Here is a 24,673-nt window from a genome sequence, read left to right on the forward strand (position 1 = left end):
CAACAACGAAATAGTCATAGCCACGGCAGACCAAAAGTTGGGCGTCAACCCCAATGTCAACGTCTCCCACGCCCCACCACCCACGACCGGTGAAACGGGTATAGTGGCGCCACCCCCGGAGTCCAGGGCTCAACCAACACCCCAACAGCCCACACAATCCAATCAGCAGCATATCGATCGTAAAACAGCCCTGGTGGTTGGTGGGGTCGCGGTCGGTTTGGGACTTATTTGGTTAAAAATGCCTTAGCTGCTACGTACACCAAACCCGCCACGGCGACGATGGCTGCCCACAGGTTTTGACTGAGCCACGTGGCAGTTTTAGCCAGAGTGCTCAGCAGCCACGAGACGATGCTACCCAGGATGCCGGGCAGGGCTTCGGCGGCCTTACCAGCCAGTTTAGCCAGGGCCTCCCCGAGTTTTTGACGCCACCTGTGGGTGTTGGTGTGCCACTGCCGCCGGCAGGTGTGGGGGTACCCCTACTCAGTGACACCACCAGGGTTGATATGATGAAGCCCAATGCAGTCAGAATGCTGGCAATGGTGATGCCTTGCTCCCGGAACAGGATTCGGATCCTGTCAGCTAACGTGGTGTCCTGGTAGAGGACTCGATCAACGGTTTCCCGCGCACGGCTGATCTGGGATCGAAGCTGGTCTTGGAAGGAGGATGCCGTTTCCAGCCGGGTCTTCCTTTCCTCTTCCAAATTACGTATTCGTTCCTCGATGTTGGCTTTCAGAGACTCGTCCTCCGTTTCACCGAGTTTGACCTTTTCATGGGCGATGTGGTCGTCTATCGCGTCCAGTTTGGTCGTGTTGTTCACGAGATGTCCGCGAATGGTTTGCATGGCCTTGTCCAGCCCCCGCAGTTCGAGCGGTAAATTGAACCCGGGTAAGGGTTTGTTATGGTAGGTGGCCAACAGCTTTTCAATGTTATCAGTCATGTCTTGATCCGATGTGGCCCCTGACGCCTTGCAGATCTTGAACGGCCTCCGGGGGAAGCTTAGGCCGTGCGCCACCGTAATCTATGAAGCCTAGTTCATCGCGGATAAAGTCCCCCCCATGGCGACTGCCGAGTGTTGATAGGGCAAGCGGTTCTCTCGTGCGCTTATTCATGAGATCGATCTCCGGGCGATCCCTCAGTCGCAGCGTGCCCTTGCCATCTACAAAAAACTTGGAATAGTCTCGCCCCCACGGCTCGACGTAATTTTTATCCCCTTTTAAGCCATCGAAAAACCCGTTGACGGCCTGCTTCACGAGTTCGTTGCCTTGCGTGAACGAGGTTTCCTCCTCGTCGAATGCCTGGGCACTATCATCCCACATATCATCCATACGCCTTCAGCCATTATTCAATATTAAAACTTATATATTTCATTTATATAACAATGTATGGCAGGAAGTTAGATCCGTTTCGAAGATCAAGAGAGCCTCTAGGCGTCAGAGCCGTGCGCCAGTCGGTGACCATCACCAACAATCCTAGCAAGATAGACCAGAACCAAACGCTGCTGGTTAGATTCCCAAACCTGGGTGAGAATGACCTCATCGTACCAGGCACGGTTCGACTGACGTTCAACCTCACGCTGACCTCCGACAACGACAAACGCAAGCTAGTGCGGAACGTAGGTCGAGCCATCATCAAGAAAACCACCATCAAGATCAGCGGTAACGAGGTGCTGAGCATCGACGACAGCGACGTGTTTCACTGCTACGGGGACCTCTGGAAAAGCGAGGGAGAACGCGTCAATGACGTGTACCAAGGTATCAGCAAATCGACCCGGTTGCGCGTGGGATACGACTTCACGCAAGACCAGTTAGACAAGATCACGGACGGTGAAAAGGCCATCACCCAAGCGTACGGGAACAGGTTCTGCGTGCCGCTCGACTTCGAGTTGCTCACTGAACACGCACCGTATTACCAGGCCGCGCTGGGTGATAGGCTTGAATACGAGCTCATGTTTAACGACTACAGCAAAGTAGTGCGTACGCTGAAAGGTGATGAGGCCAGTTACACCGTCGACAACATCTCTCTGGAGTTCGACATGGTCACTAGCCCGGAGCTGGCAAGGCAGGTTCGAAACCAGTACTCTGGGAAGGTGGCCATCCTGTACGACCAGATACTGAGGCATAGATCAGTCGTGCGGGATAAGAGCGACACTGTGTGGAATATCAACCTGAACGTGCCGGCGCGATCGATGAAAGGCATCCTGGTCGTCCCCGTGGAGGATTACGAGCCGTTCCGAAGGGACAGCGAGAAGTTTTTCAACCCCGAGATTGAAAAGGTGGAAGTGACCATCGAGGGCGTGCCCAACCAGCTGTTCAGTCATGGTATGAGGGCATACCAGCAGTGGGATGAGATAAAAAAGCTACCGGCCATCAAACAACACCCATACATAACCAAAGACCTGGACCTATCCTCCGTGCAGATCGGTGAGTACCTGACCACCAAGTACGCGCTGTGGTTGGACATGCGATCCACGGTCGCCGCCGGATCGACAACGGCAGCGAGGGGATTACAATCCAGATTACCAAGAAGGCTCAACCCGCTGGCAAGTTGAAATTATATCTGTACGTGATTATGGACGCGCAACTTAATATAGACAATGGGAGATTCGTGCAAGCCATTTATTGATTTGCCCCGCGACCCACACTGCGCCATAGTGTGCGGGCAGACTGGTTGTGGGAAGACCGTTTTCGTGTTTGATATGTTGGAGGGGTACTACCGGGATGTGTTCGACAACATCGTTATCATGTGCCCTACTCTGAACATGAATAGAACGTACACGGAAAGACCTTGGGTGATGACGGACCCGGACGTACACAGAGTCGACCCGGGGACACGTCTGCAGGACTGGTTGAAAGCTTATCACGGGAAATTTAAAGGGGAGTAGACGCTGTTCATACTGGACGACTGCAGCGTTAATCGTGAGATAACAAAAAAGAGAGACATGCTATCGTACCTGACCTTCTCCGGCCGGCATGCAAAGCACAGCGTCTGGGTGCTAACGCAGAAGTTCAACTCGGTGTTGAAAGACCTCAGGGAGCAGACGCGATGGGTGGCCTTATTTCACTGCAAGGACAGGGATTCATTCGAGGAGTGTTTGAGAGAGAACGATGTGATGAGCAAATTAGAACGGGAACGGGTGAAGAAACAGCTCGCTGAAACTAAACAAGCTCGTGCTCAAGACCAACCAACCCGTGGCCTATAGGGTGTTTTAGCTTAGCAATGCTTAGCAAATGCTTAGCAAAGCTAAGCAATGCTTAGCAAATGCTTAGTGTTTAGCACTTATCAGTTATAGTTATAGTTATGGTTGTTTTTGAAGTGTTCAACTTAACCTTCATTTCTCTGTGTTTCGCCTACACCGTGTATTATATTGTTAAAACTAAAACTTGCTTGTTACATTATAAGATGGAGTGTGATGAACTGCTCGAACAACTGTTGGTGCCAGGGGACGATGATAAGCGAGGGGACAATGATAAGCGAGAGAGACTGGTGGCTTTGGCTGTTGGTGGCAAAGCCAAACATTACTTTGGAGACTACACTCCCGATAAAATTCACAAAATGTCAGCCGAAGAAATCGATAAGCTGTACGCTAGATACGAGGCTAGACTCGGGGCCGAGATGACAAAGACTATAGGATCGGCTATGACACAGATATACACTGGTATTGCGTCATACTTCCTTCCCATTCCCCAGGAACGCCGACTTTACCTGTGGGAGGCCCTTGAGAACACTTTTATTGAACACGCCTTGAGCTCTATCAGCTGTGTGCTGTACCAAAAATACGGTATGTTGTTAGCCCCGGTGACGGCGGCGATTATCACGGCAAAGCATTGCCAATTTAAGGAGGGGAAAAATAATAATAATAGTATAGATGGATACTGCACAGGAGGAATGCCCTGGCATTTTCCGGGAGTAATTTCCTCTTCTCGAAACTACGACAGTCACACGCGGCTGAGATTCAGGCAGAGTGTAAGCGGCACGACCTTGCTGTTGAACGATTACAAGCTGCACAATCCGAGTACGCGAAAAAACGTGTTCAGAGGATCGATTACATTAACGAACAACTCAGGCGTGAGAGCCATGCCGTTAAAACATTCCACGATGTCGACGACGCAGTGAGAGAATACTACCTACTAACAGGTAAACAGCTAAAACCACTCCATAAGCCCACACTCGCTCAGTACTACACACCATCCCCGGGGCAAATGGACCGGGAATTAACCTTTATCGCGCTGGGTCTAGCAGCGACTGCGTTGGTTGCAAAACAATTAGACTAAGTACTCATATAAGTATACCAAAGATGAGACCTGCTCCGTACCGATGCGAATACATACTTATGGGGAAGAAAGAAGCCTGTGGTAGGAGATGCAGGACTGAGAGGTACTGTTGTTTCCACATGGGAAGCCCTAACTACACGTGATCTGTGTGTGGTATAGGGGTGAAAGGGCACTACTGCCTATGCAAAGCTCACGGAGCAAACGTAGTCAGACATCATCTCTTCTACGAGAATAAAAAGGCCTACATAAAAGAACGTAGGCGCCTTCTCAGGATAAGTCCCCAATTAGAGACTGTGCACACCTAGGTATAACTATGTTTGTGGAAATTGAGCCCAGGGAAAGTTGCCTGAGAAGCTGGCAGATGGATGTGGGGGAAAGTATAAATATCAGTGTCCTCAAACCCATGATTGTTAGCGAACTATATAAGGGGTGCTCGTTTACAATCATGGTGAAAGTAGGGTTTGATGTGCCGTGGGCTGGGCACACTTGGAATTACTTTGATGGGGGGCGAGTAGATGTGCATGGGGAGATAGATATACTTGTTGACGACTCGTTGCAAGTAATACAAAACACCCTACTATGCTGCGCATGTTCCGGGTGGGTCGAGGGTATAATCGATAAGGTCTATCTGGATATTTACTAAAGGATTTTATGGGCGCCTCACTTTTTTATCAAGGTTGGAGGAGTTACCTCCCTTGCCGGCGCCCCAATTAGAGATTGATATACTTGGGTGTATACGCAACTATGACTACTATTCGTGAGCTCAAGCAGATCGCGAGACAGCGGGGTGTAATTGGATACTCTAGAATGAGGAAGCCAGCCTTGTTGCGGTTACTAGGCCTGCAAGCCCCTCCCACGGTAAAACAACTAAAACTCCGAGCAAAAGAGCTTGGGTTGACGGGTTATTCCAACCTGGGGAAAGCCGGGTTAGTCGCATTGTTATCACATGACCCCGTAGCAAAACCTCCCACTGTAAAACAACTAAAAGCCGAGGTACGCGATTTGGGGTTAGGTGGTTATTCCCGTATGAGGAAACCACAGCTTGTAGAACTATTACGTCAGAATAGAGCTATTGACCTACAGTTCATACCCACTGAGCTCGCTGTAGGGAACTATTTGAGAGGCTGGCGCATGCATGTTGATAGGAACATAGACATCGCCGATATCAAGCCTCTAATCGCTGATAAAGTCAACCAGGAACTAAACAAACTGGGAAGTATAAAGTTTCAAATCACAGTGAAAATGTCACTCGATAAACAGGTGGGGAATGGGATCACTGAGTACGTTCAGCCTTACTTCCGAGGTAAACAGGAGGTCGTGACTCATACAGAGACTATAGACGCATCAATCGATACCAGTTTTCAGCAGATACGAGAATACCTAGAACGCTACACACACATGGGGTCCGGGTGGGTTGTTGATAAAATCGATAATGTCTATCTAGACATAGCTAACTACGTGCCATTCAGAGGCGGGTCATACCTAGACTTGCCTCCCTACTATAAGAAAAAACAGGCCATGGTCAACGTCAAGAATAGAGGAGACGATTGCCTGAGCTTAGCTATCAGGTCAGCCTTGTTTCCAGCTGACACTAATTCGAACAGGCTTTCTAGCTATCCCCAAGACGATGGGCTCAACTGGGATGGTATAGATGAACCCACCCCCATATCCCAGATAACTAAAATAGAAAAACAGAATGATATAGCCATAAACGTCTTAGGGCACGAAGGCAACACAACAAGAGTACACAGGGTCAGCCCAGTGTTGGGTCGCCGCGTTATCAATATATTCATGATCCAGCAAGGTGAAAAGTATCACTACATGTGGATAAAACATCTCAGTAGGCTGTTGCACGACCAGTCGAAACACGTTGGGAAAAAACACTTTTGTGTACGATGCCTGCACGGTTTCAGCCGAGCTGATTCATTAGAATCCCACCGGGAGGATTGTCAAGGCGTGGGGCAGACAGCCATACAAGTTGACATGCCCAAGGAAGGTGACAATATCCTAAAATTCGGCAACCACAAGAACCAAATGTCTGTGCCTTATGTCATATACGCCGACTTCGAAGCCTTGGTCAAATCCGTTGAGGCTGTTGGGGGTACCCCAACCACACAGAAAACACAGGAGCATGAGGCCTGTGGGTTTGGATACGTGGTCGTCCGTTGTGATGGGAAAACGAAAGCTCCGGTAGTGTATAGGGGTCCCGACGCGGCTGAAAAGTTTCTGAAGTGTTTGCAGGAGGAAGAAAAAACTATTAGGAATGCACTGTATAGTCGCTCCCATGCGTATGACCCAAGCCGACCCGGCTAGCTCCGCCTGTAGCACTAACTGCGTGTGTGACTCACCACTGAAGCGGTGATTCGTGAGAGATCACTGCCACGTCACCGGTAAAGTATAGAGCTAGCAGCACAGCAGCGTGTAACCTCAAGCTTAGAATCACCCCAAGACAATAAACATCCCGTGGTCTTCCACAACTTGAGAGAGTGCGACTCTCACTTAATCATGCAGGCCATCGCGAAAGTCGACGGCAACCTGGCGATGCATCCCCAACAACATGGAGAGATACATCTCCTTCAGCTTGAATGGCCTGAGGTTCATCGACTCGATTCAGTTCCTCCTGTCGTCACTCGACAGTCTGGTCAAGGCCAACTATACCTTCCCCATCACCGATCGATACACCAACGCCGAGACTCGACCCCTGCTGATGAGGAAGGGTGTGTACCCCTACGAGTACATGGATGGCTGGGCCAAGTTCACATAGACCCGACTACCCCCCATCAGAGAATTTTAAAGCAACCTGACCGACTCGACAATATCCCAAGACGATTACTCGCGCGCGTGATTAACGTATGGAATAAACTGGGCTGTAAGAATCTGGGTGACTATCACGACCTGTACGTTTAGGCGGACGTGTTTCAAGCAGTATCAACTCGACCCCGCATGGTACTACACCAGCCCAGGTCTGTCGTGGGATGCATTGCTGAAAAAGCCCGGAATTAAGTTGGAATTGCTCACCGATTACGACATGCACCTATTCATTGAGAAAGGCTTGCGAGGTGGGATTTCCATGGCAACCAAACGATACGCGAAAGCAAATAATCAATACGTGAAGGGCTACGACCCGAGCAAGCCAACCAATCACATTCTCTACCTCGACGCCAACAATCTGAACGGCTGGGCCATGAGCCAGTATCTACCCATAGGGGGATTCGAATGGGCAACGCATGAGGTCGATGTTATGAGCATCGCGGACGATTCGAGTAAAGGCTATATCCTCGAGGTTGACTTGGAATACCCAAGGCATTACACACATCAAACAACAGCCACCCCCTGGCCCCCGAACGTGTGAGGGTTAACCCAGACTGGATGTCTGAGTACCAACATAACTTGTTAGGTGGGCGGGTGGCAGACGTTGAAAAACTCGTGCCCAACTTAATGAATAAGACCAAGTACATCGTTCACTATCGCAACCTACAGCTGTACCTGTCGTTGGGTATGAGGTGACATACATCAGAATGAACACAGACCTGCGAAAGCTTGCCACCAGTGACTTTGAGAAAAATCTCTACAAGCTCATGAACAACTCGGTGTTTGGTAAGACTATGGAGAACCTGAGGAAACGCGTGACCGTGAAGCTGGTTCGGTCGAATGAGGAAGACAAGCTCAGGAGACTGATAGCCAGCCCGGCATTCAACCGGAGCAAGATATTCACCGACGACCTGGTTGCCCTACACATGAAGAAAAGCCACATCAAATTCAACCGGCCTGTTTACGTGGGGATGAGCATCCTCGATTTATCCAAACACCTGATGTACGACTTTTACTACAACGAGCTGAAGAAACAGTACGACGACAGGTGTGAAGTGCTGTACACTGACACGGATTCCCTGCTGATGGAGATTCGAACCGAGGACGTGTACGAGGACACCAGTGACTACCCCAAGGACCATGCCATACACAGCACGGTAAATAAAAAGGTCCTAGGTAAGATGAAGGACGAGTGTGCTGGCAAGCCCATAGCCGAGTACATAGGCTTGAGGCCTAAGATGTACTCCATCCTGAAGGCCGACAATGGTGAGATCCGGAAGGCGAAGGGTGTTAAGAAGTACGTGGTGAAACAACACATCAAACACGCCAGATTCAAGGAAGCCCTGTTCAAGACCCGTACCTTCAGGCATAAAATGAACACGCTTAGAAGTGATGGGCATAGGATATACGGACAGGATATACGGACTGACGATAAACAAGACGTCCCTGTCGCCGATGGACACTAAACGTTGGATAGCTATTGATGGGATAAACACGTACGCGTCACGGGCATGAGAAAATTGAACCAAGAACATAGGTGTATATATATCGGGGCGACATGTCACGGAACCAGAGAAAGTTTGAGGCTATTTACTACAGCCCGCGTGGGAAAAGAGTTAGCGCCGTACATAAGCTGGCCAAAATGGCACGAGTACCCCCGGAGGAGGCCAAAGCCTGGCTTGGAAAACAAGCCCTGTGGCAGATCTATTTACCGGCACCACGCTACGTGCCTAGAAGGAAGTTCGGTATTAACATACCCAATAGCGTTCACCAGGCCGACCTCCTGTTCCTACCCCACGACAAGAGGTACAAATATGCCCTAACCGTCGTGGACGTTGCCAGTGGCTACAAGGAAGCCGAACCCTTGACCGTGAAAGACTCGTCCCAGGTAGCCCGCGGATTCGAACGCATATACAAGCTCAGTCCGCTGACGTGGCCCACAGAGCTGCAAGTTGACCCCGGGCGGGAGTTCATGGGTGTTGTGTCACACCTGCTGGACAAACACGATACCAAGGTCAGGCGTGGCACGGCCGGAGCCCATCGCAGCCAAGCCATAGTTGAGAGATTCAATAGGACTTTGGCTGAGCGCTTATTCGGACATCAGTATGCGAGAGAGATGACCAACCCGGGGAAACGATCGACTGAATGGGAAGCGCGGCTACCTCAGGTGGTGTCGGCCATCAACCATGAAGCCACTCAGCTCACTGGCAAGAAACCAGCCGACGCTATCAAACTAAAATCAATAGTGGCAGAGTCGGCTGCACCATTGCGTGGGAAGGAGAAACAGATACCAGATAGGGCCCTCGTGAGGTACCTATACCAGCCCGGGGGAGCACGAGGGTGATAGTCGTAAGCGAGCCACCGATACGATATGGTCGGTCAAAACTTACAATATAGATAAAGTGGACATCAAAGCCGACGAGCCGAACTTGTACTACTTGAGAGAAGGGCCAGGGAAAGGGTTCGTTAGACAGGAATTATTGATCATACCGTACGGTACAATGTTACCCCCTGTCAACACATCATAGCGGCACAATAGTGCCACGTGGGGTCGGGGAGTTAACTGGGGGTTCAAAAGTAGTAGATACAATGGTGGCGAGATCTAAGGGCCTGACAAAAGCTTTATTTGTGAAATAAAGCTTTGCAGAGGCTTTTGTTGGACTTGATCCCGGACTATCATTATATATACTACTTTATACAGAATCATTTTTTTTCACCGTGAAGTGTAATGAGACAAACAACATACACTAGGTCGTACTTGTGGCGTGTTTGTGAAATAATACATAACTGACGTTGGCAATCTATAAAATGTCTAGATATTACTGTCATATTATAAATTCTCAATGAGTATAAGCAGATCGTGTGCATTTTATCAGTTTTCAAAATGCATACAAATATGACAATAAACTAATTAGGATTATAAGACAAAATATAAAGACGTACATTGACTTAGTTATTTTTCAGTCCTAACATTTTTCACAACTGGCAGATGGTTAAACTTCAAAATGTTTTTATTTGTTATCGGGTAAAAAAGATTTCCTCTTTGTTGATCAATCTATACTATCAATTGTGCATGCGGGTAGCGCAGCAGAGGTCATGAACCAGTCAAGAATTCTGGGATATCATCCGGGTACTCACGGGAGAAAAACAATAACAAAAGCAACAACCAGTCCACGAAAATTGCTTCACTACCAACATCTGCAACATCAAAGAGATCTAATAATAGTTGCAGAAGCCACTAAAATCAATATGTGCAATCTCCTCCTCAATAATGACAGGGGAAAAGATTATGGTTCAAAGAGGTAACCATTTGATAAATACTGCCATAGCCCCTGCATATATTGTGATAGGGGAGAGACATAGTTGACCAAAGTAAGACACTCTGTTACTAATAAAGCCTTGTGATATTCTAAATTGTCAGCCATTAAAAAAAAAATACTGCATAAATTTTGGTATCTCACTTTACTGAAGTCTCAACAGTAGAGCTGGGATGGGTTACTCATATACCTGGGTCCTGAATAAACTACCGGTACCTGTTTCACCATGTGACTGGCCTTGTGGAACTCATAGTCTGATACCATAGATCAATTCAGAGAACCAAAATGATGAATCAAGTCAATAATTATCTTGTGATATCTTTTGTAGAGTGTAAGATATATATCTTTGGAATTTCTGATTAGGCCAGACCAATTTCATTTCTTGTTTCACGGATCCACCGCTCGTAATTTTTCAAGAATAAGAAAAAAATTAAAATTATTTTTCCCCACTCCCAAAAATGTTTTATTGGCCAAAAATGTAAACTTACAAGAAAATGTTGAATTCTGCCCCATAAACACATAATAAATTGCCAAAAGTAAAATACTTATAGTATTTAGAAGGAATGTTACTTTGACTGGTGATTTTATTTTTATTCCCTCCTGCCTTTAGATTTCTGAGGACAAAATCTGTAAAACAAGAAATAAAATTGGTCTGGCCTTAATACAGAAGTAAATATATGACGAAATTTCAATAGTGTGTGATTTCAGTTCATCAAAATATTACCACACACCCCTTTTCAGTCGCCATGACTGTCATGTAAGTAAAGGAATTACCTCTAAATAAAGTTGTATAGGGTTCCCCCCTTTTTTAGACAGTGAAAGCTTTGGAAAAGAACACAGAAGATTGTAGCCCTTGTGGCAGAAACTTGTGACACTATTGATGGGTTCTGATTACATCAAATCAGTGAAATGTAATATCCACTGGAAAAGGAATGCTTTCTAAAAGGAAATTACTCTGGAATTTGCATCTCGCCAGTTAAGAAAATAACACCCACTAAAACACCCCCACAAAAACCGCAGATAAAGAAGACTTTTAAAGTAAGTACAGCTTTGGTTTTTATGTGATTAAAGGAATGGCATGACAATGCATGAATAATAGACATCAAATGCATGTCTCACCTGATTGATTTCATCCACACATCTGAATGGGGATTTGGCTAGTTCTTGTAGCGCGCCATCATGTAAAGAACAGTAGCCACACTCCTTTCACCTCCACTCTGATGATGAGGGGTCAACTCTCTCAGTGGTTCACCATCACGATATTTCACTTTTATCCTGACTCCATATTTTTCATAGTCTTCCTGAAATATATAACAAATGTACCTTTGAGGATTTGTTCTAATCTGACCATGAATTAATCCTATCATTCACAGACACAGCGGTTTCAGACATAACCTAAGTGTCCTTGTTTCTTATTTGACAAGGCACAGGAAGTGGGAGGTGGCTTGAGAGTTAAGTCATGCACATTCATGGGTGCATCATTTGTTTAGTAGCTGACCTTATATGTTTGAGTAGACAGTGGGTGACAATAACCTATTCTAAAAAACAGTGATATTATACACATATCCTCCTAAGACAGCACACCATTTCACCCAAGTGGACTCCTGTGGCCGTATGCAAATGTCGAGCGTAAGGTTAAACCTGTATGCATATGTTCGACAAAGCTAAAGTTATGCAAGGCGTAGCGTTCTATATTTGCGCCACCTACCCTGCAGGCGTAGCCCTGTAATGGTGGCAGTCGTATACCGATATTGAGGATGACAGTTCTACAGAAACCATATATTTAGAGAAAGGTCAAATCCTTTAGAATTATACGACCTTGATCGGTACAGAAGATTTAGATTCAGGAGAACTGACATTTTCAAGATAGTGGATACAATTAGGGGAGATATTGATTATGGCTCCTACTGCAATTCCACTCTTACCCCCGGAAATACTGGTACTTGTAGCCTTATGGTCTTATGCTACGGGATCATTTCAAAATGTAGTAGGGGATACTGTCAATGTTCATCAATCTATGGTTAGTCAGAGTTTCGTCGTCTCTTCAATGGCGAATGAATCAGTGGATCTACTTTCCTGACCAAAATGAACTAGTAGCACTGAAAGACATGTTTTACAACATGGCAGGGTTTCCCGGTGTAGTTGGATGTGTCGACAGAACACATCTTAGGATCCAGGCTCCAAAAATACCCCAAGAATATAATTATGTCATCAGAAAAGGGTACTACTCTATAAATGTTGAAGGTGTGATGCAAGTCTGAGAGTGTTAAACTGTGTTGTAAAGTGGCCTGGTTCTGCTCATGACTCACGGATGCTGGAGAGTCAAATGTTTGTTGATTTTGAAAACAGACGGCATCATGGCTGATGACACCTGTCAGGAATCCCTGATCAAGACAGGAGGAAGGTGATAACTATGCACATGCATCAGCAAGGAACTGTATTGAGAGATGCTTCGGCTTGATGAAGTGCTGGTTCCATTGTGTTCACTCGTAGTTAATAAGATACCCGCCAAAACGATGTTGTGCTATTATAAGTGCAGTGTTTGTGCTACAAAACATGGCTATTGAGTTCGAGACTACCCTGGAAGACGACTATAAGGGTGATGACTGATGGGGACAATGATAGGGCTGGGACGATTCACCAATACATCACGATACATTTAAGTTTGATACAGCTATCGTATCCTTGACTGGTATATCGATACACAAATTTATTTCAAAACAGTATTATCTTAAACATGTTAAAGTACTTATTTCGAGAAAATACGTATGTATGATCGAGTTACTTGTTTGTTTATTACAATAGTGTAATTGTTATACACAAATACCTTGAAATAAATCATTTAAATCTTAATACTGTGTCATTCTTTCAAGGTGTATGTATCGTGATACGTATCCTATCGCAGGGAAAATATCGCGATACGTATCATATTGTGACATAGTGTATCATCCCAGCCCTAGACAATGACATTCATAACGTAGCTGAACCCCACCATGCCAAGTGAAAAAGACACTATTGCTCCATCTTTAATGTTGGGTTTTCTCAGTTTTGTTTGGCTTTCCATGATTATGGATGCAGAAATTTGCGTCCTGTAAATCCCTGCGGAGGGTCTGAACCTCGCTCCCGAGACACATGGAAGCAGCCTGACAATTCAGGGTTTCCCTGGTACTTGGGTAGACCTCAGAATGCCGAGGTGAGCGGTAGCTCTGTCACACTCAACAGCCTCTTGGCTATCAGCACCGAGGATCTGCTCTGTACCGGGCTGAAGCATGTGTCGGTGTGAGTTCCCAGGTTCAGAGCGTCTCCGGAGCTGAAGCTCCCCATCTCATGCTTGAAAACAGTATAAGCATCTATAGCGAAACATTGCAATAGTACAATATAGAAGTTGATCATCCACTTGTCATTCCTATTACTTACAACTTCTAGAATGCTTCTCAAACAGTTAATTATAATACACGCAACAAGAATCCCTAATCTAAAGTGTAGAAGCGAAATGCGTTCCATATATCACCCATGCAATTAGAAAAGAACGATACATACAGTATTTGTTTCTTTCTCACTTATCTTTATCTTTGTTTACTTGGAATTCAACTTTCAAAAGTTTTCTGGAGAGCACACACGTCTTCACCATGTGAATGAAAACATGGGAGTTACAAGGTTGAAGGTTTGTGTTACCTTCTTTTGGCTGTGGGGCCCTGCAGTGGTGGTCGAACATGACAAGAACTAATTTTTTGTTTTGTAAATATTTTATTCAAAATATAGTTACAACTGTCATAGGAATTTTTAATGAACATAAAAATACTTATAAGTACCCCAAGGGGGGACCTCTTCTGAAAAAGAATACCCAAGTTGAATGAAGGACCTGATCAAAGCAGTTGATAGTACAGGAGTGTTTGCAGACGGTCCTGTTTAAAGAGCCAATATTAGCAGAGGAGGAACAAGACATGGCTGAGCAGAACTTGCTTAATGTGATTTCTCAGATTATTTTCCAGTTTCTGCAATTGGTTTGCTATTCAGCATCGATTCATACCCTTCAATGCCATATATTACTGTAGATAAGCCGAATTTTGAAGACCAAAAACAGAAGTCTGTAGAAGGGGGTCGGCTTATCTATCGGTTACACTTTCGACAAACTTTTTTCCAGGGGGTAAGAAAATGACATTGTATCACTGCGCATGAACAAACAAGAGAAGACAACTTTGCCAGTAAAGACGTCAAATTTGCATTTAAACATCACTAGGCAAGATTACTTACCTTTACAGTTCTAATTTGTTTTTGCTGGGCATTGTATTATTTGAAGGGATTAAGATTACCCTGTGTATTTGTCTTGTATACAGAGCCAGAAATACCAATCAGCTGTGCACACGTTTCCTGGTGATCTACCAGTGATTTAGTTAAAACACACACAATAATATAATGGGATGAATTTTAATACATAGAACTATTATTTAACCGAAAGAAATATATCCTAGCATTGTGTAATTTTAATTACAGGTTTTGCTCTATAAATGTAAAATATGTATAATCAACACTAAGGTTATATGGACCCTCAGGAACATGGTAAGGAGAAGTTGTACATGCATGGAATGAGGTGAAATAAGCATGCAATTCAAATTCACACACATTTTCACTGATGTTACTGTAAACTAGCGGTCCATGGATAACGAGGCTGTAATCAGTTCGTGATTGTTGATAATATGTGAAATTGGTGCTATCGCGGTTGGAGTGAAAAACGTACCCTCTCGAACATGGTAAGTGGAAGTTGTACGCACATAGAATGGGGTAAAATAAGCAAGCCAGTTTGTTGACATGTGATCATCCAGCTACAATAAGTATGATATTTAGCTAAACAAAATATATTATTCATTTTCTGTCAATTACACTTCATTTTGAGGCGTGAGTAGACACAATATGATTGTGAATTCTTTGAAAAATGCATACCGAAGTTGTAATTATCGTTAACTGCCACTTGTCTGTGGTCTGAGTTTGCCGCGATTAGGCTTATGTACGAAACATACCATTTGACACTGATTTCTATAAGGGTCAAGTTTGGGGTCAGCTTACCTATGGGGTCGGCTTATCTATAGTAATATACGGTACATCAACTCATGATGGTTTCTTTAAGTGGCATTTAGAAGCTGGTATGATGAAGAGGAACACATTTTATGGATTAACAAATTCTTTACTGCAATATATGTGACATTTAGGTGTAGATGCTAACATCATTATCAAACAAGTAATACACAAGTTCTACTGTCAGCTGGTGTTCCTGTAGTGTATTCACTGCAGATCTACTGTCAATCTTGGTTGTTCCCATAGTGTATTCACTGCAGTTCTACTGTCAATCTTGGTTGTTCCCATAGTGTATTCACTGCAGTTCTACTATATCAGACTTGGTTGTTCCCAAAGTGAATATTCACTGCTGTTTTACTGTCAAACTTGGTTGTTTCTGTATTCCCACCAGTTCTACTGTCAGACTTGGTTGTTCCTGTATTCCCACCAGTTCAACTGTCAGACTTGGTTGTTCCTGTATTCCCACCAGTTCTACTGCCTGACTTGGTTGTTCCTGTATTACCACATGTTCTACTGTCAGACTTGGTTGTTCCTGTATTCAGCAGTTCTATTGTCAGACTGGTTGTTCCTGTGTTCCTACTAGTTCTACTGTCAGACTTGGTTGTTCCTGTATTCCCACCAGTTCTACTGTCAGACTTGGTTGTTCCTGTATTCGGCAGTTCTACTGTCAGACTTGGTTGTTCCTGTATATCCACCAGTTCTACTGTCAGACTTGGTTGTTCCTGTATTCCCACCAGTTCTACTGCCAGACTTGGTTGTTCCTGTATTCAGCAGTTCTACTGTCAGACTTACTTGTTTCTGTATTCCCACCAGTTCTTCTGTCAAACTTGGTTGTTTCTGTATTCCCACCAGTTCTACTGTCAGACTTGGTTGTTCCTGTATTCCCACCAGTTCTACTGCCAGACTTGGTTGTTCCTGTATTCAGCAGTTCTACTGTCAGACTTACTTGTTTCTGTATTCCCACCAGTTCAACTGTCAGACTTACTTGTTTCTGTATTCCCTGCAGTTCTACTGTCAGACTTAGTTGTTCCTGTATTCAGCAGTTCTACTCTCAGACTTACTTGTTTCTGTATTCCCTGCAGTTCTACTGTCAGACTTGGTTGTTCCTGTATTCAGCAGTTCTATTGTCAGACTGGTTGTTCCTGTGTTCCTACTAGTTCTACTGCCAGACTTACTTGTTTCTGTATTCCCACCAGTTCTACTGTCAAACTTGGTTGTTTCTGTATTCCCACCAGTTCTACTGTCAGACTTGGTTGTTCCTGTATTCCCACCAGTTCTACTGCCAGACTTGGTTGTTCCTGTATTCAGCAGTTCTACTCTCAGACTTACTTGTTTCTGTATTCCCACCAGTTCTTCTGTCAAACTTGGATGTTTCTGTATTCCCACCAGTTCTACTGTCAGACTTGGTTGTTCCTGTATTCCCACCAGTTCTACTGCCAGACTTGGTTGTTCCTGTATTCAGCAGTTCTACTGTCAGACTTACTTGTTTCTGTATTCCCACCAGTTCAACTGTCAGACTTACTTGTTTCTGTATTCCCTGCAGTTCTACTGTCAGACTTAGTTGTTCCTGTATTCAGCAGTTCTACTCTCAGACTTACTTGTTTCTGTATTCCCTGCAGTTCTACTGTCAGACTTGGTTGTTCCTGTATTCAGCAGTTCTATTGTCAGACTGGTTGTTCCTGTGTTCCTACTAGTTCTACTGTCAGACTTGGTTGTTCCTGTGTTCCTACTAGTTCTACTGCCAGACTGACTTGTTTCTGTATTCCCACCAGTTCTACTGTCAAACTTGGTTGTTTCTGTATTCCCACCAGTTCTACTGTCAGACTTGGTTGTTCCTGTATTCCCACCAGTTCTACTGCCAGACTTGGTTGTTCCTGTATTCAGCAGTTCTACTGTCAGACTTACTTGTTTCTGTATTCACTGCAGTTCTACTGTCAGACTTGGTTGTTCCTGTATTCAGCAGTTCTACTCTCAGACTTACTTGTTTCTGTATTCCCTGCAGTTCTACTGTCAGACTTGGTTGTTCCTGTATTCAGCAGTTCAACTGTCAGACTTGGTTGTTCCTGTATTCAGCAGTTCAACTGTCAGACTTGGTTGTTCCTGTATTACCACATGTTCTACTGTCAGACTTGGTTGTTCCTGTATTACCACATGTTCTACTGTCAGACTTGGTTGTGCCTGTATTCAGCAGTTCAACTGTCAGACTTGGTTGTTCCTGTATTCAGCAGTTCAACTGTCAGACTTGGTTGTTCCTGTATTCAGCAGTTCTATTGTCAGACTGGTTGTTCCTGTGTTCCTTCTAGTTCTACTGCCAGACTTGGTTGTTCCTGTATTCAGCAGTTCAACTGTCAGACTTAGTTGTTCCTGTATTACCACATGTTCTACTGTCAGACTTGGTTGTTCCTGTATTCAGCAGTTCTACTGTCAGACTTACTTGTTTCTGTATTCCCTGCAGTTCTACTGTCAGACTTGGTTGTTCCTGTATTCAGCAGTTCAACTGTCAGACTTAGTTGTTCCTGTATTACCACATGTTCTACTGTCAGACTTGGTTGTTCCTGTATTCAGCAGTTCAACTGTCAAACTTGGTTGTTCCTGTATTCCCACCAGTTCTACTGTCAGACTTACTTGTTTCTGTATTCACTGCAGTTCTACTGTCAGACTTGGTTGTTCCTGTATTCAGCAGTTCAACTGTCAGACTTGGTTGTTCCTGTATTACCACATGTTCTACTGTCAGACTTGGTTGTTCCTGTATTACCACATGTTCAACTGTCAGACTTGGTTGTTCCTGTATTCAGCAGTTCAACTGTCAGACTTAGTTGTTCCTGTATTCAGCAGTTCAACTGTCAGACTTACTTGTTTCTGTATTCCCTGCAGTTCTACTGTCAGACTTACTTGTTTCTGTATTCCCACCAGATCTACTGTCAGACTGGTTGTTCCTGTAGTATATTCACTACAGTTCTACTGTCAGACTTGGTTGTTCCTGTATTACCATATGTTCTGTCAGCCTGGTTGTTCCCATAGTGTATTCACTACAGTTCTACTGTCAGCCTGGTAGTTCCTGTAGTGTATTCACTACAGTTCTACTGTTAGCCTGGTTGTTCCTGTAGTGTATTCACTACAGTTCTACTGTCAGCCTGGTTGTTCCTGTAGTGTATTCACTGCAGTTCTACTGTCAGCCTGGTTGTTCCTGTAGTGTATTCACTACAGTTCTACAGTTAGCCTGGTTGTTCCTGTAGTGTATTCACTGCAGTTCTACTGTCAGCCTGGTTGTTCCTGTAGTGTATTCACTACAGTTCTACAGTTAGCCTGGTTGTTCCTGTAGTGTATTCACTACAGTTCTACTGTCAGCCTGGTTGTTCCTGTAGTGTATTCACTGCAGTTCTACGGTCAGATTTGGTTGCTCCTGTAGTGTATTCACTGCAGTTCTACTGTCAGCCTGGTTGTTCCTGTAGTGAATTCACTGCAGTTCTACAGTTAGCCTGGTTGTTCCTGTAGTGTATTCACTGCAGTTCTACTGTCAGCCTGGTTGTTCCTGTAGTGAATTCACTGCAGTTCTACAGTCAGCCTGGTTGTTCCTGTAGTGTATTCACTGCAGTTCTACTGTTAGCCTGGTTGTTCCTGTAGTGTATTCACTGCAGTTCTACTGTCAGCCTGGTTGTTCCTGTAGTGAATTCACTGCAGTTCTACAGTCAGCCTGGTTGTTCCTGTAGTGTATTCACTGCAGTTCTACTGTCAGCCTGGTTGTTCCTGTAGTGAATTCACTGCAGTTCTACAGTCAGCCTGGTTGTTCCTGTAGTGAATTCACTGCAGTTCCACAGTCAGCCTGGTTGTTCCTGTAGTGTATTCACTGCAGTTCTACAGTTAGCCTGGTTGTTCCCAGTGTATTCACTGCAGTTCTACAGTTAGCCTGGTTGTTCCTGTAGTGTATTCACTGCAGTTCTACTGTCAGCCTGGTTGTTCCTGTGGTGTATTCACTGCAGTTCTACTGTTAGCCTGGTTGTTCCTGTAGTGAATTCACTGCAGTTCTACAGTCAGCCTGGTTGTTCCTGTAGTGTATTCACTGCAGTTTCTACTGTTAGCCTGGTTGTTCCTGTAGTGAATTCACTGCAGTTCTACAGTCAGCCTGGTTGTTCCTGTAGTGTATTCACTGCAGTTCTACAGTTAGCCTGGTTGTTCCTGTAGTGTATTCACTGCAGTTCTACAGTTAGCCTGGTTGTTCCTGTAGTGAATTCACTGCAGTTCTACAGTCAGCCTGGTTGTTCCTGTAGTGTATTCACTGCAGTTCTACAGTCAGCCTGGTTGTTCCTGTAGTGAATTCACTGCAGTTCTACAGTCAGCCTGGTTGTTCCTGTAGTGTATTCACTGCAGTTCTACTGTCAGCCTGGTTGTTCCTGTAGTGTATTCACTGCAGTTCTACGGTCAGACTTGGTTGCTCCTGTATTCACTGCTGTTCTACTGTCAGCCTGGTTGTTGCTGTAGTGTATTCACTACAGTTCTACAGTTAGCCTGGTTGTTCCCATAGTGTATTCACTACAGTTCTACAGTTAGCCTGGTTGTTCCTGTAGTGTATTCACTGCAGTTCTACTGTCAGCCTGGTTGTTCCTGTAGTGTATTCACTGCAGTTCTACTGTCAGCCTGGTTGTTCCTGTAGTGTATTCACTACAGTTCTACAGTTAGCCTGGTTGTTCCCATAGTGTATTCACTGCAGTTCTACAGTCAGCCTGGTTGTTCCTGTAGTGTATTCACTGCAGTTCTACTGTCAGCCTGGTTGTTGTTCCTGTAGTGTATTCACTGCAGTTCTACAGTTAGCCTGGTTGTTACCATAGTGTATTCACTGCAGTTCTACTGTCAGCCTGGTTGTTCCTGTAGTGTATTCACTGCAGTTCTACTGTCAGCCTGGTTGTTCCTGTAGTGTATTCACTGCAGTTCTATGGTCAGACTTGGTTGCTCCTGTATTCACTGCAGTTCTACAGTTAGCCTGGTTGTTCCTGTAGTGTATTCACTACAGTTCTACTGTCAACCTGGATTTGTTCCTGTAGTGTTTTCACTGCAGTTCTACAGTTAGCCTGGTTGTTCCTGTAGTGTATTCACTGCAGTTCTACTGTCAGCCTGGTTGTTCCTGTAGTGTATTCACTGCAGTTCTACTGTCAGACTTGGTTGCTCCTGTATTCACTGCAGTTCTACTGTCAGCCTGGTTGTTCCTGTAGTGTATTCACTACAGTTCTACTGTCAACCTGGTTGTTCCTGTAGTGTTTTCACTGCAGTTCTACAGTTAGCCTGGTTGTTCCTGTAGTGTATTCACTGCAGTTCTCACTGTCAGCCTGGTTGTTCCTGTAGTGTAATCACTGCAGTTCTACAGTTAGCCTGGTTGTTCCTGTAGTGAATTCACTGCAGTTCTACTGTCAGCCTGGTTGTTCCTGTAGTGTATTCACTGCAGTTCTCACGGTCAGACTTGGTTGCTCCTGTATTCACTGCAGTTCTACTGTCAACCTGGTTGTTCCTGTAGTGTTTTTCACTGCAGTTCTACAGTCAGCCTGGTTGTTCCTGTAGTGTATTCACTGCAGTTCTACTGTCAACCTGGTTGTTCCTGTAGTGTATTCACTGCAGTTCTACAGTCAGCCTGGTTGTTCCCTGCAGTGTATTCACTGCAGTTCTACAGTTAGCCTGGTTGTTCCTGTAGTGTATTCACTGCAGTTCTACAGTTAGCCTGGTTGTTCCTGTAGTGTATTCACTGCAGTTCTACAGTTAGCCTGGTTGTTTCCTGTAGTGTATTCACTGCAGTTCCCACAGTCAGACCTGGTTGTTCCTGTAGTGTTTTCACTGCAGTTCTACGGTCAGACTTGGTTGTTCCTGTAGTGTATTCACTGCAGTTCTACGGTCAGACTTGGTTGCTCCTGTATTCACTGCAGTTCTACTGTCAGCCTGGTTGTTCCTGTAGTGTATTCACTGCAGTTCTACAGTTAGCCTGGTTGTTCCTGTAGTGTATTCACTGCAGTTCTACTGTCATCCTGGTTGTTCCTGTATTCTCCGGCAGTTCTACTGTCAGACTTGGTTGTTCCTGTATTCCCACCAGTTCTACTGTCAGACTTGGTTGTTCCTGTATTCCCACCAGTTCTACTGCCAGACTTGGTTGTTCCTGTATTCAGCAGTTCTACTGTCAGACTTACTTGTTTCTGTATTCCCACCAGTTCTTCTGTCAAACTTGGTTGTTTCTGTATTCCCACCAGTTCTACTGTCAGACTTGGTTGTTCCTGTATTCCCACCAGTTCTACTGCCAGACTTGGTTGTTCCTGTATTCAGCAGTTCTACTGTCAGACTTACTTGTTTCTGTATTCCCACCAGTTCAACTGTCAGACTTACTTGTTTCTGTATTCCCTGCAGTTCTACTGTCAGACTTAGTTGTTCCTGTATTCAGCAGTTCTACTCTCAGACTTACTTGTTTCTGTATTCCTGCAGTTCTACTGTCAGACTTGGTTGTTCCTGTATTCAGCAGTTCTATTGTCAGACTGGTTGTTCCTGTGTTCCTACTAGTTCTACTGCCAGACTTACTTGTTTCTGTATTCCCACCAGTTCTACTGTCAAACTTGGTTGTTTCTGTATTCCCACCAGTTCTACTGTCAGACTTGGTTGTTCCTGTATTCCCACCAGTTCTACTGCCAGACTTGGTTGTTCCTGTATTCAGCAGTTCTACTGTCAGACTTACTTGTTTCTGTATTCCCACCAGTTCTTCTGTCAAACTTGGATGTTTCTGTATTCCCACCAGTTCTACTGTCAGACTTGGTTGTTCCTGTATTCCCACCAGTTCTACTGCCAGACTTGGTTGTTCCTGTATTCAGCAGTTCTACTGTCAGACTTACTTGTTTCTGTATTCCCACCAGTTCAACTGTCAGACTTACTTGTTTCTGTATTCCCTGCAGTTCTACTGTCAGACTTAGTTGTTCCTGTATTCAGCAGTTCTACTCTCAGACTTACTTGTTTCTGTATTCCCTGCAGTTCTACTGTCAGACTTGGTTGTTCCTGTATTCAGCAGTTCTATTGTCAGACTGGTTGTTCCTGTGTTCCTACTAGTTCTACTGTCAGACTTGGTTGTTCCTGTGTTCCTACTAGTTCTACTGCCAGACTTACTTGTTTCTGTATTCCCACCAGTTCTACTGTCAAACTTGGTTGTTTCTGTATTCCCACCAGTTCTACTGTCAGACTTGGTTGTTCCTGTATTCCCACCAGTTCTACTGCCAGACTTGGTTGTTCCTGTATTCAGCAGTTCTACTGTCAGACTTACTTGTTTCTGTATTCACTGCAGTTCTACTGTCAGACTTGGTTGTTCCTGTATTCAGCAGTTCTACTCTCAGACTTACTTGTTTCTGTATTCCTGCAGTTCTACTGTCAGACTTGGTTGTTCCTGTATTCAGCAGTTCAACTGTCAGACTTGGTTGTTCCTGTATTCAGCAGTTCAACTGTCAGACTTGGTTGTTCCTGTATTACCACATGTTCTACTGTCAGACTTGGTTGTTCCTGTATTACCACATGTTCTACTGTCAGACTTGGTTGTGCCTGTATTCAGCAGTTCAACTGTCAGACTTGGTTGTTCCTGTATTCAGCAGTTCAACTGTCAGACTTGGTTGTTCCTGTATTCAGCAGTTCTATTGTCAGACTGGTTGTTCCTGTGTTCCTTCTAGTTCTACTGTCAGACTTGGTTGTTCCTGTATTCAGCAGTTCAACTGTCAGACTTAGTTGTTCCTGTATTACCACATGTTCTACTGTCAGACTTGGTTGTTCCTGTATTCAGCAGTTCTACTGTCAGACTTACTTGTTTCTGTATTCCTGCAGTTCTACTGTCAGACTTGGTTGTTCCTGTATTCAGCAGTTCAACTGTCAGACTTAGTTGTTCCTGTATTACCACATGTTCTACTGTCAGACTTGGTTGTTCCTGTATTCAGCAGTTCAACTGTCAAACTTGGTTGTTCCTGTATTCCTGTATTCAGAACCAGTTCTACTGTCAGACTTGGTTGTTCCTGTATTCCCAGCAGTTCTACTGTCAGACTTGGTTGTTCCTGTATTCAGCAGTTCAACTGTCAGACTTAGTTGTTCCTGTATTCAGCAGTTCAACTGTCAGACTTAGTTGTTTCTGTATTCTGCAGTTCAACTGTCAGACTTAGTTGTTCCTGTATTCAGCAGTTCAACTGTCAGACTTACTTGTTTCTGTATTCCCTGCAGTTCTACTGTCAGACTTACTTGTTTCTGTATTCCCACCAGATCTACTGTCAGACTGGTTGTTCCTGTAGTATATTCACTACAGTTCTACTGTCAGACTTGGTTGTTCCTGTATTACCATATGTTCTGTCAGCCTGGTTGTTCCCATAGTGTATTCACTACAGTTCTACTGTCAGCCTGGTAGTTCCTGTAGTGTATTCACTACAGTTCTACTGTTAGCCTGGTTGTTCCTGTAGTGTATTCACTACAGTTCTACTGTCAGCCTGGTTGTTCCTGTAGTGTATTCACTGCAGTTCTACTGTCAGCCTGGTTGTTCCTGTAGTGTATTCACTACAGTTCTACAGTTAGCCTGGTTGTTCCTGTAGTGTATTCACTGCAGTTCTACTGTCAGCCTGGTTGTTCCTGTAGTGTATTCACTGCAGTTCTACAGTTAGCCTGGTTGTTCCTGTAGTGTATTCACTGCAGTTCTACTGTCAGCCTGGTTGTTCCTGTAGTGTATTCACTGCAGTTCTACAGTTGGAACTTGGTTTGTTCTGTATTCACTGCAGTTCTTACTGTCAGCCTGGTTGTTCCTGTAGTGTATTCACTGCAGTTCTACTGTCAGCCTGGTTGTTCCTGTAGTGAATTCACTGCAGTTCTACAGTTAGCCTGGTTGTTCCTGTAGTGTATTCACTGCAGTTCTACTGTCAACCTGGTTGTTCCTGTAGTGAATTCACTGCAGTTCTACAGTCAGCCTGGTTGTTCCTGTAGTGTATTCACTGCAGTTCTACTGTTCAGCCTGGTTGTTCCTGTAGTGTATTCACTGCAGTTCTACTGTCAGCCTGGTTGTTCCTGTAGTGTATTCACTGCAGTTCTACAGTCAGCCTGGTTGTTCCTGTAGTGTATTCACTGCAGTTCTACTGTCAGCCTGGTTGTTCCTGTAGTGAATTCACTGCAGTTCTACAGTCAGCCTGGTTGTTCCTGTAGTGAATTCACTGCAGTTCTACAGTC

General features: G+C 44.8%; 1 protein-coding gene across 1 annotated transcript in view; it reads right to left on the reverse strand.

Moving 5' to 3' along the window:
* The window catches only part of LOC124278117 (structural maintenance of chromosomes protein 5-like), a 387,080-nt gene that overhangs the window by 11,719 nt on the left and 350,688 nt on the right, over positions 1–24,673 (reverse strand). Inside the window, exon 23 of the mRNA XM_046713865.1 lies at positions 11,519–11,700. Within this exon, the coding sequence (XP_046569821.1) occupies positions 11,557–11,700 (144 nt within the window). The 3' untranslated portion in view covers positions 11,519–11,556. The remainder of the gene's footprint in view (positions 1–11,518; positions 11,701–24,673) is intronic.

This window comes from Haliotis rubra, unplaced genomic scaffold (assembly GCF_003918875.1).
Source record: "Haliotis rubra isolate DU_JTF1 unplaced genomic scaffold, ASM391887v1 Scf231, whole genome shotgun sequence".
In the NCBI taxonomy this organism is placed as follows: Eukaryota; Metazoa; Mollusca; class Gastropoda; order Lepetellida; family Haliotidae; genus Haliotis; species Haliotis rubra.